Source organism: Cynoglossus semilaevis, chromosome 15 (assembly GCF_000523025.1).
Source record: "Cynoglossus semilaevis isolate Cse_v1.0 chromosome 15, Cse_v1.0, whole genome shotgun sequence".
NCBI classification, from domain to species: Eukaryota; Metazoa; Chordata; class Actinopteri; order Pleuronectiformes; family Cynoglossidae; genus Cynoglossus; species Cynoglossus semilaevis.
In genome coordinates, this window is record NC_024321.1 from 4,827,930 (window position 1) to 4,844,890 (window position 16,961).

The 16,961-nt window shown below is 38.3% G+C and overlaps 1 protein-coding gene across 1 annotated transcript in view; it reads right to left on the bottom strand.

Annotated features, from left to right (window-relative positions):
- The window catches only part of LOC103390675 (teneurin-3-like), a 210,477-nt gene that overhangs the window by 16,248 nt on the left and 177,268 nt on the right, over positions 1-16,961 (bottom strand). Inside the window, 3 exon segments of the mRNA XM_008326610.3 lie at positions 2,343-2,497; positions 6,074-6,306; positions 13,705-13,954. Coding sequence (XP_008324832.2) covers positions 2,343-2,497; positions 6,074-6,306; positions 13,705-13,954 — 638 coding nt within the window.

The following is a 16,961-nucleotide window of genomic DNA, read 5'->3' on the forward strand; positions in this document are numbered from 1 at the left end:
CTATTCTTCCACCTTCACATTGCATCAATCTCTTCTCTGTTCCCTTCTTTTCCCTCTTATGGAAATTCTCCATTTTTTGGAAACTTTCTAAAATAATGGGACATAAAACCATCGGGCACAGACATCCACACTGCTGCAATAAAATAAAAGTCACTGTAATGGAATTTAAGACACTGCTGATTTACTTTATTATTTGAAATTACTATAGATCAGGTGTATCCAAAGTCAGGTCTGGGAGCCATTAATGGATTCTTCATTTACCCTAGTTTAAGCTATTTTGTATTTTCTTTAATTTATTAATTTAGCCTTTTTAACAGATAGAATTGATGCAGCTTTGATACTTTCCTTTGAAACTTTTTTGACAACTAAAACATTACTTATCCTTTATACGTATATATGTTTTCTTAGCTAATATCGTTGCAATTCTGACTAATATTTAACAATGTCTGCAATTTTAATTTATTTTCTGTTAACTTGTAGTTGTTTGAAGGTTTTTATTGTTTACATATATTATACATTTATTTTTGTTTTAGCTATTCCAATTTCAACTATTCTCTATTTTCAACAGTTTTATAGCTGTCTGTTGTGGTCTATAGCTGTGTTGACACTATAAATTATTTCTGTTGTTAAATTGTGCCTTAGTCAACTTTAGCTACATTTTAACTTCAGGTTATTTGGTTAGCAGCAGTGATTTAAAATAAAGCCTGTGCAAAACATAAATGATTTTGGTTTAAATGGAGGAAAAACAAAAGTATGCACAACAAAGGCAATTTTTTGTTAGGTACAAATGCATTGAATTTGTACATAATATATTTACTAACCTAGTTAAGGAGGGCCTGGTTGCCTGCAGGCAGCTCTAGTTTTGTACTGGCCTTGTTAAAAAATGGTAATTTTTTCTGCACAAAGCCTGTTGTCATGAGGTTCTGCAGAATGATTGTTTTTATATGAAGCAGCAGTGGAGACACAGAGTGCTGCTTCATTATCATGTGTGCTCTAAGTGTCCTCAATTCTGACAACTTGTGCTGAAAGGCTAAACACAAGAATTCAGCTGCAGTCACATCAGAACTGAATAATTACATTTCCCTCATCATCTGCCGTAACCTGAAAACAGCTTTTCAATAAACACTTGACGTCTCCACTTCCCGCCCAAATCACATCACACTCCTCTTAGCACATCTTTTCCGCCTGTAGTTTCTGAGGGAAATTCTTTGAATCTGGTTTAGAGCTGAATGAAGAGCAGAATGAAAATGCACAACACAGCACTGTAGAGTTAGAAGGTGTAACTCTGAGAATATTGATGTCTTTTATTATTCTATGGATTCATTTTGTCAGTTTAAAACCATCTATGTTCTCAGGTTTGACTCACTAAGTTCAGATCTAAACCTTTAAAAACACAGGAATTAAACTAAAAAAAATGAACCACAAAAAAGGACAGTGAATATTAGATTTTAAAGTTTGAGTCATAGTTATATGATAATGTAAGTCATGTGTCTTAAACGCCAGGACCACCCACATGCCGCCCACAACTAGATGTCAGTATAATGTCATCTAACCCCTTGCTGTTAGTATTTGGCCCTTCAAAGAGATGCCAGGGGCCAACAGTGATATTATTTGAGATTGAGAACCCTTGTGTAAGTGATTGTACTTAAAAAAAAGATGATTGTTGAACAAAAGTGAGAAATGTCAAAATAAGTATCAATCTTGCTTGGAGAACAAAAAAAAAAAAAAAAAAAACTAAGCCTAAAGATAATTTAAAATTATTATGTAAAAACGCATCCAAATGTGTCCAAATTCGTGGCTGCCAATAGGGGGAGACAAAAAGGCCTGCTGTCCTGGGCCCAGGGTAGAGGGCAGCCCAGAACTAGGCCCTCATAAATAATAAAAAAGGATTCAGGGTACAAGGGGCTCTAAGATCTAAGATGATTTCAGCCTGGGCCCAGACAATACAAAACAATCATTTAAAGTTTCTGTAGCATTGCTGTAGCATTAGCCCTAATGAAGCTGTATTCTTGCCAAATGAATATGACAATATATGAATTTCTAAAAAAATTCAACAACAGCAGGTATTATTCAAGACCAGCATCATATGGTGGCTCTAGCTGCACAGATTCACAAATTAGTCATGAAAAACTGACAGATCCACTGACCTGTAGTTCTGGGCTGTGTGAGGACCATTTGTCACATACTGAATATGAAACATGTATGCAGTCATGTTCCACTGCATATCCATCAGCATTCATACGTGAACAAACACGGAGCAGGTTAAAGGGCCAGCAGACTCTGGCGACATGGTGTGTGTCAGGGTTAACCTCAGCATGGCACTGGAGCTGAGCCGCACTCACCTGATTGATGTCCATGCTATTGTCACAGGTCAGAGGTCGAGCCGATGTCAGGTCGTTGGACCCCAGGAAAGTGGAGATGATCCCGTTCTGGTCCACTTTTCTGATGGTGGTGCCATCCACAAAATAGATCAGGCCATTCTTGTCCACGGCAATGCCTGTTGACAGCGCGGGTGAGGAGGGACGGCAGGGAAGAAGGGACATTAAAAAGTCATAAGAGGACATAACGGCAACTTCTCATGACATAGAAATGCACTCCATTTCAACACAGGTATTTAATGACTAAAATGCATTGTAAAGTAACGTGTAAAGCTGCAAGCTCAGAAAAATGCTGGGTAATTGAGAATAATACTTCTGAATAAAATTAAGTTAAGTTAAGTTAAATGGTGGCAATAATAGAGAGATCATCTAAAATAAGAGAAAAAATACTATTAAAATTAGATGAATTTGAATTGAAGCGCAATTCAATTGAAGTTGAATTGAGTTGAATTCACTATAAATGGTGACAGGACCAAATTCTTTGCTCCCCTTAACAGAGAAATATTGGGGGGAAAAAAGTGAGAGAGAACTGGCTAACTGGTTGAATGAAATAGATAGTTCAGGAGGTGAAACACCTTTTCTGTGGACGGGGTTTCTTAAAAATATCTAAACGATAACTCAGTGTCATGTGGAAGTAGGTTGGAGTTAACAAAGTGTCTGAAAATACAAGACAGATTACCATGACATGAAACTATTTCTCTTAGGAAATTGAATTGCTTTAGGGCAATCCACCCAGTGCTTTTATGTGAAGAAAGATATTTTGAATACAGTACTTTTGAGAACACTGTACTAGTGGTGGTAAGAACCTAAAACAATCTATATTTTACACAAAAACTAGATACTGTAACAAATAACTAGAAACCAGTTAAATAAAGTTTAAAAAACAGTGAAAAAAGAAAAGTTTGCTCCTGAATAAGTAAAAAAAAATTTCTTGAAAGATAATGTCTGTGGTCGCTGACCTAAATCTGACTGATCTCATCCACAGCTCTGCCTGTTGACAGCACAGTAGACGGAGGACGTGTGAAAAAAGGAGGACATTGAAAAAAATTGAGCTGAAGAAAGTGATAAAAGGCCGAGGAGGTGAGATATGCAGCTTCTCGGTTTTCATGACTCAGTGGACGGAACACGACCGTGTACATGTGTCGAGCTTGCCTCCACGTTATTCAGGTCACGGCAAAAAAGCACACCTATCAATAATTCACGCCCTGCTTTTCTGCTGTTAAATTATTTCTCAGAGTGAAGTGGGAAAGGCTGTATTCATATGTTCTGATCTGTATATACACTGACCCCGCTGCCTTTCACTCTTAAATCTTTCTTTTAATATATATTTATACTAAAAAAGGGCTTTGTTAGGTTTTGGAGAGGGATGTTCAGGAGTTGCTGTGTTTGGGGGACTTTTTGACATGACCAATCAACAACAATCTGCACACCATTTGTGAAATGATTGAGCCGGCGAGCGGAAACGACAGCTTCGGCCAATTTTAGATGAAAGGGGGTGAGAGATGGTTGCCATGGCGACAAGTGTGGACTAAATTGTCTTGGTGATTGAGTGTCAGTGTGAGTGTCTGATACGGAACGCCAACCCTGCCGCGACACAATGTGGAGCTGCTCACAGTTTTAACACATTACATTTTTTTAGGAGGGGTTTATTTCAGACTGAAAAAAAACGCAAAAAAAATCACAAATATGCAAAGTGTTTACTGTTAAGGGCTAAATTATTAGTGCTTAATAATGTATTGATTTTATTAAGTATTTACGTAAACAGGGCTGTATATGTCAATACAGCCCTGTTTTTTTCATTACTTAGGAAGCTGAAAATATAGTAAATATTTTTTAAGAATTTTTTCAGCAATAACACAAACCAAGATTAAACTAAATCTGAAAAAATGGAGAGGTATTAAACCCATATAACACCATCCCCAAAATCCAACATGGAGTTGCTACAGCGTAGTCAGAACTGGAAATATTACGTTGATGTGTGCAGTAAAAATAATGTGTCTTGTTGTAATGTAAGTTTAGGAGAAGTCATAGGAGAAAAATCACATTTACTTTGAGGCATAATAATTTAGCCCTCAGCTATATAAAGCGCTTCCCTTTTCAGGTGGGAGGGTTAAAATGCTTGTGATTGAGCTGTAACTTGAGTTTTATCTCCAGAGTGTGATTCATTTTCAATGAAGCCTTTAAAAGCCTCTGCAGAAGGTGAGTGGTTTGGTTTGACCCGTGGCTCGCTCCGCTGCAAGATTGCTTTCTGCTAAAACATTGACGAGTCGGGGGAGCCTACGGTGAAACCTTGGGAACTGACTGTTTGACAGTCTGAGATTCTCAGACAGATGAAGAGTGTCACGTTTGAGCAGAGTTCACCAAATGTCTGAGAGGAAGAAGAGGAGAGAGGAGAGGTAAAAAAAAAAAATACAAAAATTGAAGAAGCCATCTGCCATTTCTTCCCTGGTCTCGGCTTCCTCCCACTCCATCATTAGAGATGCTCCCTCAAATTCCCTTCACTCATTCCAGCCTAAATCAACCAGCTGAAGAAGAACGATTGTGGTTGGCATTCAAGCACGGAGCGACGACCAAAGCACTAAACAATTCATCTTTAGCCTTTTCAACCAGAAGAATTGGGGGGAAAGTGGGCAATCACAGCACAAATGGCCAGGTGCTATTTAAATGTTGACAACAGGGTTTGCAGCACAGCAGTGGACACGTGATGGACTGTTACTGTACACTCTGATTCATCCACAACTGTGTTTAATAGAAGTCTTTCTTTCATGAAAAAAAAATATACTACTACCACATACTAATTTGCCACATCATTAGGGACATCATCTAGTAAAAAGACTAACTTTTTATGCCGATGTCAGCACTAAGCAAACTTATCAGACCACCCAAAACCTCTGTTTTCTTCTTAGCTGATGCTTCTGCTGCGGTAGCTCGTGTTGCTACTGTGTATTTTTCCATGTATTTCTAACAGACTTTGTATCAAGTCGTTCCATTTACTGCTGCCTTTTTTTATATCTCAAACTAGTCAGGCCTCTACCAACAACAGATGTTTTCTTCCCAGAAAAGCTGGACAATTTCTTTCTCAATAGTTTTGTGGGGAAATCTCAGTGAACTCTAAAAATACTAATCAAAACCACTGTTATTTCACCTATATTAGACCTCCAGGTTGAATTGTTTATCGCCACACAAACAAGCCCAATCAACTGTGGACTTGTTTGGTCTGTACTGCAGAAAAGGCAGAAAAGGTCAGTTATTCCGTATAACAAAGGTTAGCGACGTTAAGGTTTTTTTCAGTAAAGAAATACTAAAGAAAAGTTAGCGACGTTAAGGTTTTTTTCAGTACTCTAAAGAAATAGAGAGATATTTAGACCTCAGGAGGTTTCAGTCAGAGTAAGGAAATATAGAATACAGGAAGAGGACATCAACCGCACTGGGCAGAAAGTTGCCATCACATGATGTCACTCAGAGAAAAAAAAAGTTAAAATGTTCGTGAGCAGCAGAAAAAAATGCACTGCATTGAATTTAATTTTCTTGGCCGGAACCCGAGGCTAAAATCTGTACTCACTCATTAAAAAATCTCCAAAATCCAGAGGCTGAGGGTTGGCAGTGAGCCCAGTGGACACATAAATCTAACTCAGCAGTTGGTTCTCCTCCTCCTCTCCATTAAGTTCAACATCTTTATCAGTAGTAAAGTGTACCTTTGGGTCCAGTCAGAGAGGCCTCCGGAGCTTTGCCTCCATCACCACAGTGGTTTTCATCAAAAGGCAGACAGTGTTCACCGGTTCCTGCCACCACCTCTGCGTTGGACTGCAGGTCCTTGGTCCCCGTCAGGATTTTTGGACGGTAGATCCTTCTGGAGTTGGTGTCAGATACGTACAGCTGTCCTGACACTGGGTTAGTCGCCAGATAGTAGCGATGAGCTGGGTTGTTGCTGCATTTAAGATAACGTCACAGTTAATACAGTAGGGTGTAGGTTCATCACTCACTAAGTTTTAACTACGACCAATGCCACAGTTGACAGTTAGAATACTCTAAATGGAAATTTCAGAAGAAGGTTACATTTTCCAAAAGATATATTGAGGATACACAAAGGAAAAAAAACTATGAAAAAGCAAATGTTTAATAAATAAAGTAGTAGTGTTGCTAAAGTAGTTGTAAATACACCTTTATCCAGAAAGCCCAAAACCTCTAGCAGGCTTAAAATGGACGACATATTCCTTCCAAAAGACAAATAAAACACATAACAATCTTCTAACTGATTAAACACCAATAGCTTAAACACAGCCCCAAAAAATAAAGTTCTTCAATTACTCTTTAAGTAATCTAGGCAATAATTCCACTGTTGGTAGAAATAAAAGATCCTTTTTAAAGCACTCATGACTTGAGTCTTTGAACAGATTTATCTAAATATCACCTCACACATAATGAATTTTGCCCTGATTTTATTTCATATAAAGTGGAGAAAATGACTCAGATAGAAAGATTCCTGTCTGAGTAGAAAGTAGTTTAAGGGTTAATTACAAGCTCCTTTGTAACCTTTTAAAACTTAATGGAATTGGAAAAACATTCTTCAAGCTCACATTAGCCTTAATTTCTTTCAAAGACAGTCTGGTGTGTTGAACGCAGAACTCCAATCAGGTTATTTTCTCATCATTAAGGATGTCATCTTATAAAACACATGCTGCAAACGGCCGCTTAAGAGGAGCATTTCTTTTTCTTTTTTTTTCCTCTCAGTCCAATCACTGCTTAAAATAATCTTATTATCACGTTAGTCCTTGTCTGCTACATGGATAATGAAGTGAGAACGGTGACACTTGTCTGATGACAATAATTGTCAGCCCGGAAAGAAAACACAAAGACATGACAAAGTCAGTAGAACTGCCGCTGAGGTGGTGTGTCAGAAATTAAAATTAAACTGAATGGTGGTGAAGATTCGCCCACTCAGTTAACACAGCTAAGTGTTAGTGACAGTAAAGCAATAGCAGCAACAAGTTGATTCAACACAAAAAGCACACACAATAACCCAATAAAAGTTTTGGAAAACAGGCAGAGGTATATCAAAACTTTATGGATTTTTACACGAAGTTCATACCGCTAGCGATCAATTACTTTTTTGGTAGGCTACTGTGTGAAAGGGTGAGTTGGTTATACAGGAGCTGTTAAAACACTGTTTGTGTTTTGTTGTGCTCATTGTGGCTGATAATAAAGACCCCAACTTCCTTGTTTCTTTTCACCTCTGCTGCGAACAAGCACAAAGTGAAGGGAGTTAATGTTAACTTCGGCCATGAAGCAGCTCGCTAAAGGTAAAAATTGGTCGGGAGTTGACTAAAAAATGGACTTGAAAAATGATACATTTTGGCCAAAAACCCACTTTGAATAACTCAATGACAATGAAAGAAAATTATGTTTGAAATTAAGTTTAAACATTACTTCTCCATGTTAAAAAACCCCCAAAATAAATAAAAAAACAAACTCCTAGCTATTAGTGTGCTGGAAGAACTTCTGTGTAAAACTTTCACAGCAGGAGACAAATGGCAGAGTCTTTGAGGTGTGGGAATGAAGGAGACACGGAAAGGTTGAAAAGATGGGAGTCAAACAGAATTGAGTAGGATACCATTACAGCAGGGGGCGGTGTCTCCAGCCTTTACAGATCAGAAATGACAACTTGTGTGTCACATCATTTCATTTGTTATCACTCCCCCTGTGGTGGAGAAGCAGCAGAAATGACTGGCCTACGTTAACAAAGTGCAACAACTAATGACACCGCATCTGCTGCTGCGGTTCATTTGCATTTGTCTCCCCGCCTTCCACATAATGAATCCACAGCATTTTGGATCTGAGAATTATTAAATGTCAAAAGTTTTTACAAAACATGTGATAGATTAAAAAAAAAAGAATTAAATGATCATTTTCCATTGCATTGCTTTTAAAACAGAATCAAAAGTGACAAACTATTGAATTATCCTTTGTGTGAAGTCAGAGTTGATGCGTAGCAGGTGCCGGAGTGTCATTAGTGCGCCTCAAAAATAAAATAAAAAAAAAAAAGGAAAAAAAGGAAACAGAAGCTGTTAATATGAAAAATGGCGTGCTTTACAGTGCAGTCATAAACATTGCTGCTCTCCAGCTTAATAGTTCCCTTCAGTCGATACTGGGTTGGCTTTGGAAGTCGGGTAAAAGTGATGGCAGAATAGACGTGGCAATGAAACATCTTCGTGAAATGATGAAGATGGAGTCGTAAAAAATTGACAGCCTTTATGAGTCAAAGTAAATGCCTCAAAATAGGTGAATGCAAACAGGTTTCTTAGAAAGAAGTGTGTTGTACTCCTCAGTTGAATGCGTGAGTAACTCTTTTTTCTGACATTTGACCTGCAGGGGTGGACGTCGTAAATGAAACACCTGCGCAATATTAAATGCGTTCATAAAACCATAGTGGAATAAATCAGACTCCTGATGTTAAGACAGGTGCGTTACTTGACTTAGTTTTATGACAGTTTTTAGGGATCTCCTGTCAAATACTTTACAGTTTATTACTAATTAAAATAAATGTCACAATGTAACAGGTCACCCGGTGGTCAGTGTTGATGGGCAAGAAGAAGAACAAAACGTTGAGTTGAGATTAGGGTTGAAGTTATCATCAGAATTGCAATACATAGTAGTCGTAATACTCAACTACTGACTCAAGTCAATCCCGCGTTGTTTTATGTAAAGGAGAGATCTGTGCTTTATGTCCATTCAATGGATTTCAATGGAAATCACTGAAGAGCTGAGATGACATTTGTCTCACCTCACCTGCTTCCTAACAGCAAAAAACATCCTGGTGTCACTGTCTTCTGTTGCTATAGCACCCTCTTCTGGATAGGTAATTGAAAATATCAGAAAGACGGTTAACTAGTAACAGATTAGTGTTTCTAGTTAAGGATTAGGCATGAAAGGAGCCTCAACCCCAGTTGCATTTTGGGCACAGACAGGGCAGCATTTTGTCCTAGTCCTGAAACAATGATTTTTCTAAGCAAATAATCCAAAACTGGCACACATAATAATATATAAGGGCCCAAATTGAGCCAGAAGACATGGACTCCTCACATCATGTTATTCCTGGTTGTCTTTTGATTCCTAGGCCTGGGTCATAGAGCGATCAAACAAACCTTGAACCTAAGAAAAAAGCCTGCCCCCTGCCTGAGATGTTACGGTCACCTCTTCTGCATCATCTGACCAGCAGAGAGGAAAATCAGAGTTGAAGTTTGTTCTAGTGACTGATGACAAATCACACTGAGCTTCACTGCAGTGAAGTGGATGAAGCTTCATTTACTCTGGGGGTCAATTAGGCTGAGAGAGAGACGACAAGGAAATACTCTGATACAGACACTAATCAAAACCGTACTCCACCCGCAGCTACAATTCAATGAAGCAGGAGACGAAAGGTTTCCATGGTTAAAAAAGGCACAGAGGAGCTAACGCTAAAGCCGCCTCTGCTAGTGCTGTGGTATTCAGTAAACAAATGGGGCGAATTGAGGTTGATTTTTAAATCTATGCAGCATAAACGGTATCTGTACCACTGCATCGTTCCTCCACCGTCACACCAGCGGCGTCACCTTAATGAAGTTATTCCATCTTATTCTGTGTTGCACCTTGGGGCGCTTACGGTCAACTTCATCACCAGGACAACCCTAATTGCCGCCGATCTGCATCATCATCACTTGATATGATGCCGCTGCTTCTGTAATCATGAATACAAAGCAGTTTGTGTTAAAGCCCCTGCGGATGAGAGCATCTGCCAAACAGCATTGCTGGAAATGTAATTATAAGCTTCTCCACGGCACTTTTAATTGCAGCACTGTTGTAGCAGACTGTATTATACACCAGTTATGTATATTTACTGTACATTAACATCTTGTTTTATGGTAATTCCGATTTTGTTTTCAAGTGCACGTTGTAACATCATCTGTCGGTAATGACTTTGCCCAGATGCAACAGTAAAGATGACTCTCTGCTCTTCTTTGTCGAGTTGTAATCAGCCTTTAATTATACGTGATAATCAGTGGTGCTAAAGGTGAGTGCTAAAGAGAGAGTTTGTCTTGTATTTAAAAAACAGATGACGGTGGTGATGATGATAAACAGCAGGAAATCATGCAGTAAAGACAACACACCTACCTGTGTCTAAAGTCTTTGTTTCTATGACAGGAGAAAAGGAGGCAGCAGGAAGGAGGAGAGAGGAGAATGAAGTTAGTAAAAATGAGAGGAAAACATTTTCTATAACAATTTATGAATTAATAAATATTTTCTATTGGATTTGACAGCAAAAGAAGATGTTAAGAGAAATATCTAAATATTGATGTTGATTATTTTATTACCTTTTATTCTAAATGGGATATTGCTGACAGAAAGTCATGCAGTTAATTCAAAGAAAATATAGTTTAATATTAGGCAGGCAAAACTGAGAAAGCACTGAAGTGAGCCAAAAATAGCAATCCCCAAGTAGACCAGAAATAATCTATTCAGATTAATGAAGGGAAAAAATGAAAGGTAGATACAGGGTTGCTAATGGTGAGCCTGGAAAAAGCTAAAATAACAAACACAAAGAGCTTTATGTATGCCAAAAAATAAAATATGTAAAATATGCATACAATATATGTTTTAAAAATAACCTGTAGAAATGACTGATATTAGCAGTTTGCCAGTTGGATTTTAACACGTTGTTTAAATGCATAAAATAGCTTAAAGTTAGCCTGAAGAAACATAGACTTTGGATAAAAAATAAAGCAAAAATAACCCATAAACATAAATGAAACACAATTTTCTTGTTTTACTTAAAAAAAATTATCAGAGAAGAAATACAGACCTTATTTAAAAAGAAGAAAAAAAAAAGACTGACACAATTAGAACAGCGGAAAGGAGGTTTTAATTCTCTGATCGCAACTCTTGTTGTGTTGTTCCCCACAGTGTGAGGCAAAAGAACTGAAACTCAGAAAGTCAAAGTATCCCTCTCTGAAGTGTAAACACACGGTCTCTGGAGAACTGCAGCGACAATCCACAGCAAGTGGAGCGCTGGGACTGTGGCAGAGCACTGCAAACCACAGTGAGGAAAATATTCCACTCCAATCTCCATAAAACCTCATCCTGCATTACCACTGCTCTCTCCAATTTGACCCGCTCATACTGAAGTATCGATTTCGCCATTGTTGCATCGGCCTCAGAATGTGAACCCAGCCCTGACAGCAGCTGAAAGAGGTTTGGAGAGTCCAATATAAAGTATTTAAACTCTAATACAGTTACTTTATATCATGAATAACAATAACCAAAGCTGTTGCAGCGCCTTCTGGTCAGACAGAAAACAAATGATCAGCAAACTATGAAAATAAAGCTTGTTTTGCAAGGAAACGGACGTCTTTTCTACTGCAGAGTCTTGGCTTTATCGTATTTGTCGTTTAATTTGAATTAAAAATGTCCTCACTGTGTCTTTTGTGTCAAACTGAATTTAATTTGGTGGACACAACAAGTCGTCGTAGCTACAGTTGCCCGTAAACAAAGTTAAATAGGAGCTCAGGGATGCAGAGCGTTTTCTAAAATCATTATTTATCTCAGAAAGTGCTGCTGTGCGTGTATGCACCTAAGCAGCAGCAGCAGTCATGCTTCCTATTCACACTTCAAGTGATCCACTTTCCACTGTGGCTGTAGTGTGCTGTACATGCAGTGGACAGCAGGGGTCGAAAACCACTATTGTATTGTATTAGCCTGTAAAAGCCTGATATACTTATGGTTTGTTTTTCAGTGAAGAGAAACAAAGCTGCTTTGGATGTCTATTCACTTTGTGGCTTCTCTGTCAGCTTTTAAATAGGACGTTTACTTTTGTGCATCCACATGGTGACTTATCCTTGAGGGTATTGTTCATGCAGACGTGTTTCCTGAAGGCGTCAGGCTTTTTGGGGAATTAATTGTAGTTTTTCCAAACACAGAAAGATGGGCAAATACTCCCAAACCACACAGCAATACAACATTCCCAGATAGGATCAACGAGACATCAAGTTCAGTTGAACACATTCACGTCTTATTCAATAAAACTCGGGATAATCTCAAATATTTCTAGACAACGATGTGTGTCTGCCATAATCAGCTGGGATTGGCTCCTGCCCACTGACTCACATGTTTAAATTTATCATTAATAATATTGTTTTAGATCATTCTGTTTGATCAAGGTGTTCACAGCTCGCTAAATTCTGGGGCTCTTGGGTTAAGGACTGGGCTTATAATGAGAGGGTTGCTAGTTTGAATCCTGGTGGTAATCACTGAGGTATTTGTCAATCACAGAAAATTGCATCCTGGATTGAGAATTAAGAAACTTAAATCTTTTGGAATGTCAAAGCAAGAAAATATGGGATACGAATCTTTGACTAAATTAAACCTTTTTGGATGCAAAATGCTCTGTAATGGATTAGGCTGGACAGATAATAGAAGATGGTAGAAAGATCTGGAGTTGAAAGTGGAAGGTGAGGACAGTAACTCTTCACAAAGACTAAATCACTAAAGTGTAATAAATACTGATGGTAGGAGCTTTTTTTAAAATCCTGTTTTTAAAATTATGGATTATTTCAGGTAAGATTTATGCTTTTGAGCTGAAGGTCAGATAACTCACATTCTTGTTCCTAAGTAAAACACGTGGAAGGTTAATGAGTAAAGTTTTCTCTGACCGCTGACCTCATAAACAAGCTCAGTACCTGCCAACACTTGTGACCTGCGTACTTCCTGTTCTGTCCTCATATGTTTTTTTCATCTATTCAGCTCATGTCGGACGACTGGCCAACGTACGTTTAATCAACACCTGCTGCTTCCACACGAGCCAACTGGCCGACTCCGAGTCATAGCCGACAGAAGCCAAGTTGGCACGGGGGTGTAAATCATCCCAATTACACGCCTAAGACAGGATGTCTTTCCTCATTATGGAGATGGATGGGAGAGGATGTCAGATTTCCATGAGCAAAATGGAGAGGTGTACGTGGGGAAGATGACCCCACCTGTAATGTTTGTTTCTACCTGCACGCTAAGGCTCGCATGAACATTTCATTAAGTCTTATTTTGTGACATTAGCAGCTCTAGTGTCAGCTGTGTTATGTAACTGATTATAATACCATTCATACATCCTGAGGCTTAACCAATCAGAATCAGTTTCTGCTGCAAGATGGCCAAGACCTAGTTTTGCATAAATTTCATTACACTTTCACTGCAGTGAAAAAACAACATAATAAAAAGGACCATTTGGACAAGTCACATCAAGTCAGCGCCTGCAGTTCCCAAGGTGGGACTTAGTGAGATGTACAAAAGTAGATGAACTTACCTGAGCTCCATTATACTGGTGACGTTTCCTGACGGGAAGATACGACGGATGTAGTTAAAATCTCCCACGTACAAACTTCCGTCGATGCCCCAGGCCAGGGCCACGGGCGCCAGCAGCTTATTGCCCAAAGCTTGTCCGTTGCAGCTGGGACAGGAGATGCTCCTGCGCCGGCCGTTCCCCATGACGGTGGAGATGACGGGAGGCTGCAGTGAGATGAACTGGTTCTCCCCACTGCCTTTGTACAGAATACCTGGGAGACAGAAGCAGCAGTTACACACACAGCTGTAGAAAAAGCAGGGCAACAGGTAACGGAGTCATTATTTATCCTTTACTGAAAAGTTCAGTGAGTCTCCTAAGATGCTTAAACACAGACACAGCAGAAAAAAAGGATATGAAAAATAGTCAGAAATGTAAGACATGATAAATATTTTGACAGGCCCAGAAATTCACTCAGTTTGTGAATTTTGAATGGAAGAAAAGAAGAAAATTCAACTGCTTCTTTGAGAACTATTTCCAAACGTTTTCACTGCACTGAAGCTTGTAAACATACTGTATAAATGCTTGAACTCTTTTCTGAGCTGTATTTTCCTCTGATGTACAGATACTTTTGATACTGTGTTGTCTGTTGACAGTGTAAGGACATTCAACTCTATTGCTATATTCTGGCTAACTTTTAACTATTTGTGTGCTTTTTTTAATACATATTTTGATGTACTGAATGTCCTTTTGGATTTTAATATCTTAATGCAAATATTCAGTAGTTATTGTTGCTTTATTTATATGCTGACTATAAACGATGTTCTACTACAGTATGTTATTTACAAGATTTTAAACATTTTTTAAAAACGTTTTAGTCAAAATTTTGGCTATAATATATTCTACAATTTTTTTTATTTTTTCCAAATATTTTTTTTTCCTTTTACATATTCACACATTTACACATATTTAATTGCTTCTTCATATATATATTACTGTTGTATTTGTTCCATACAAATTTAAATTCTCCCAAATTAACACTTTGGTCTCCACCAGAGTGATTTTTACATCATCAAAACAGGACACTGCTAAAAAAAAAATTTCAAATTAAAAAAAAAAGTCTAATAGTGTAGAGAGGAGTGGGGGAAATGTAGGGAACGCGATGACCATCAATTTAACTGTCACACTTGAATAATTCAAACCAGTGCATGGTTCTGGAGCACTATCATTTTAACTGTCAGGCCTTAATAATTCAATCAGCTTTGTTATTATTGGACTATCTCTGTGTATTCCTGGAATACTCCCTCAAAGATGAAGTACAGTATATTTCATACAAAGTCCTCCTTGTTTTTTCATTTGTCCCAGGTCATTGAAGGGGTAAATACAGTGTATGAAGTGGAGTTCATGTCTCTCCGATGTGATGTGTGTATCTCAGCGTTTGATTCCAGGTGAGTTCTCTCTTCAAAGACCAAAGAACATCAAACACAGAGTAGTGCCTGTTACAGGAGATTAATTATTCTGCTTAACTGCATTAATTGCATTTGAAATTTTCTTTGATTTTCACCTCACATGAAAGTATTACTGAACTAACCTAGAGTTGGTTGAACAAAGTTATTAGAAAAAAATTTAATATTTTTTTCATATAATGTAATCTTTACTGTCTTTTTTCAGATTTTGTAGCAATCGTATTTAATTGTGTTCATGGATTCAATTGTTAACAGATATTGTTTATTGGAAAACTTTGTTCATTCTGTCATAATTGCGAATACCATGTATACAGTCACTCTCTTGGTTCACACCTACACACTGCACTAGAGAGCTCTGCTGCCTACACTATACAAGTGAACTCCCAGTTCAATGATTCTATAACGAAACCCAACATAAAGAAGTCTTGGCAGTAACACAGTATTGGTGGTGCACACATTAAAATACTCATATTGTTTTGTAAGAAAAAGACATTAAGACATTCTCAATGTCTGGACTAAAATGTCATGATTGTATATGAATTCAAACTATTTGATTTTTTTTTTTTTTTACTTTCAACCTTTAGATCAATCTTTGGTTCACATATTGCGATCAATAGTCTGGCTAGCACTTTGCACTTTTTGCACTATGATGTTAATAGATTTCCATTATTTCTGTTTTGTAAGTTGTGTAAGTCTCTGTGTATGTCATATCATCATGGTTGAAAAAAACAAACAAAACTGTTTTTATAATGATTTACATTCTTTTTTTAAGCTACCTACCTACCTATCTATCTATCTACCTACCTATCTATCTATCTACCTACCTATCTATCTATCTGTCTATTTTGTCAGTAGCGTTTTTGTATTACTGGCGTTGTTTGTGTCTCTATTAGCATTCTCTGCATAAATCTTACCTGGTTTTTAGGTTATCTATAAATGGACCTGCAATTATTATTGCTATTTTTGCAACATGTTGGGGGTTTTATTATATTTTTGACAGACTTCTGCATTTTTCTGAGGCGACTTAATGTTTATTTTATTGTCTAACATCTTATTGACAAAGCATTTTGACACATCGTGCCCGACATGATAAAACATTTCTCTAATGGATTTCGCCTCTTCATATTTTTCTCACACATAACTCTGATGCTTTTTCTGGGGTGAATGACGGGGTAGGGGGGCGGGTGAGTTCACTTCAAAGCTGAGGAAAAAAACACATCAAACGTGAAGATGTGTTCGCTAGAAGCGCTTCATTATTCACTTGTTTGACTTCACACAGCCTCTGTCCTAATTAGCAGATCTATGACACTGCGGAACGACCACATCACGCCATTCTCCCACAGTGTTTTTACTGCCCCCCCGCCCCCTCCCTTCTCGCCTCCTCCACGCTGCCGGCACCATAACTCCGGGCATATGTGAAATCGAGCGTGCCACCACGCTGCTTGTCCCCTCAGCTGATTAGTTCCTCTCATTGATTCAATTGATTGAAGGGCAAAATTCAAATCAAGCCGCGGTGCAGACTTCTGACAGGTCGATCTGACCAATCCGTCTTTGCTGGAGTCTGAGGGTGTTACATTACACCAGCCTCTAACAAAGACAAATAGGTTCCAGGTGGGTGGGGACATGGGGGGTGGGTGGTTTGGGTGGGCGGAACAGCTTTATGTGTGACGCCATCAAATGTGCGACCTTGGGGCTTTAATTGAAAGGTGATGCATGTGTATCACCAACAAATGAAACGTACTGTGATTAAAAGTCTTATCAAAACTGGGGTGGCAGAACCACAAATACAGTCAGCACTCTGTGTGAATTCAAATG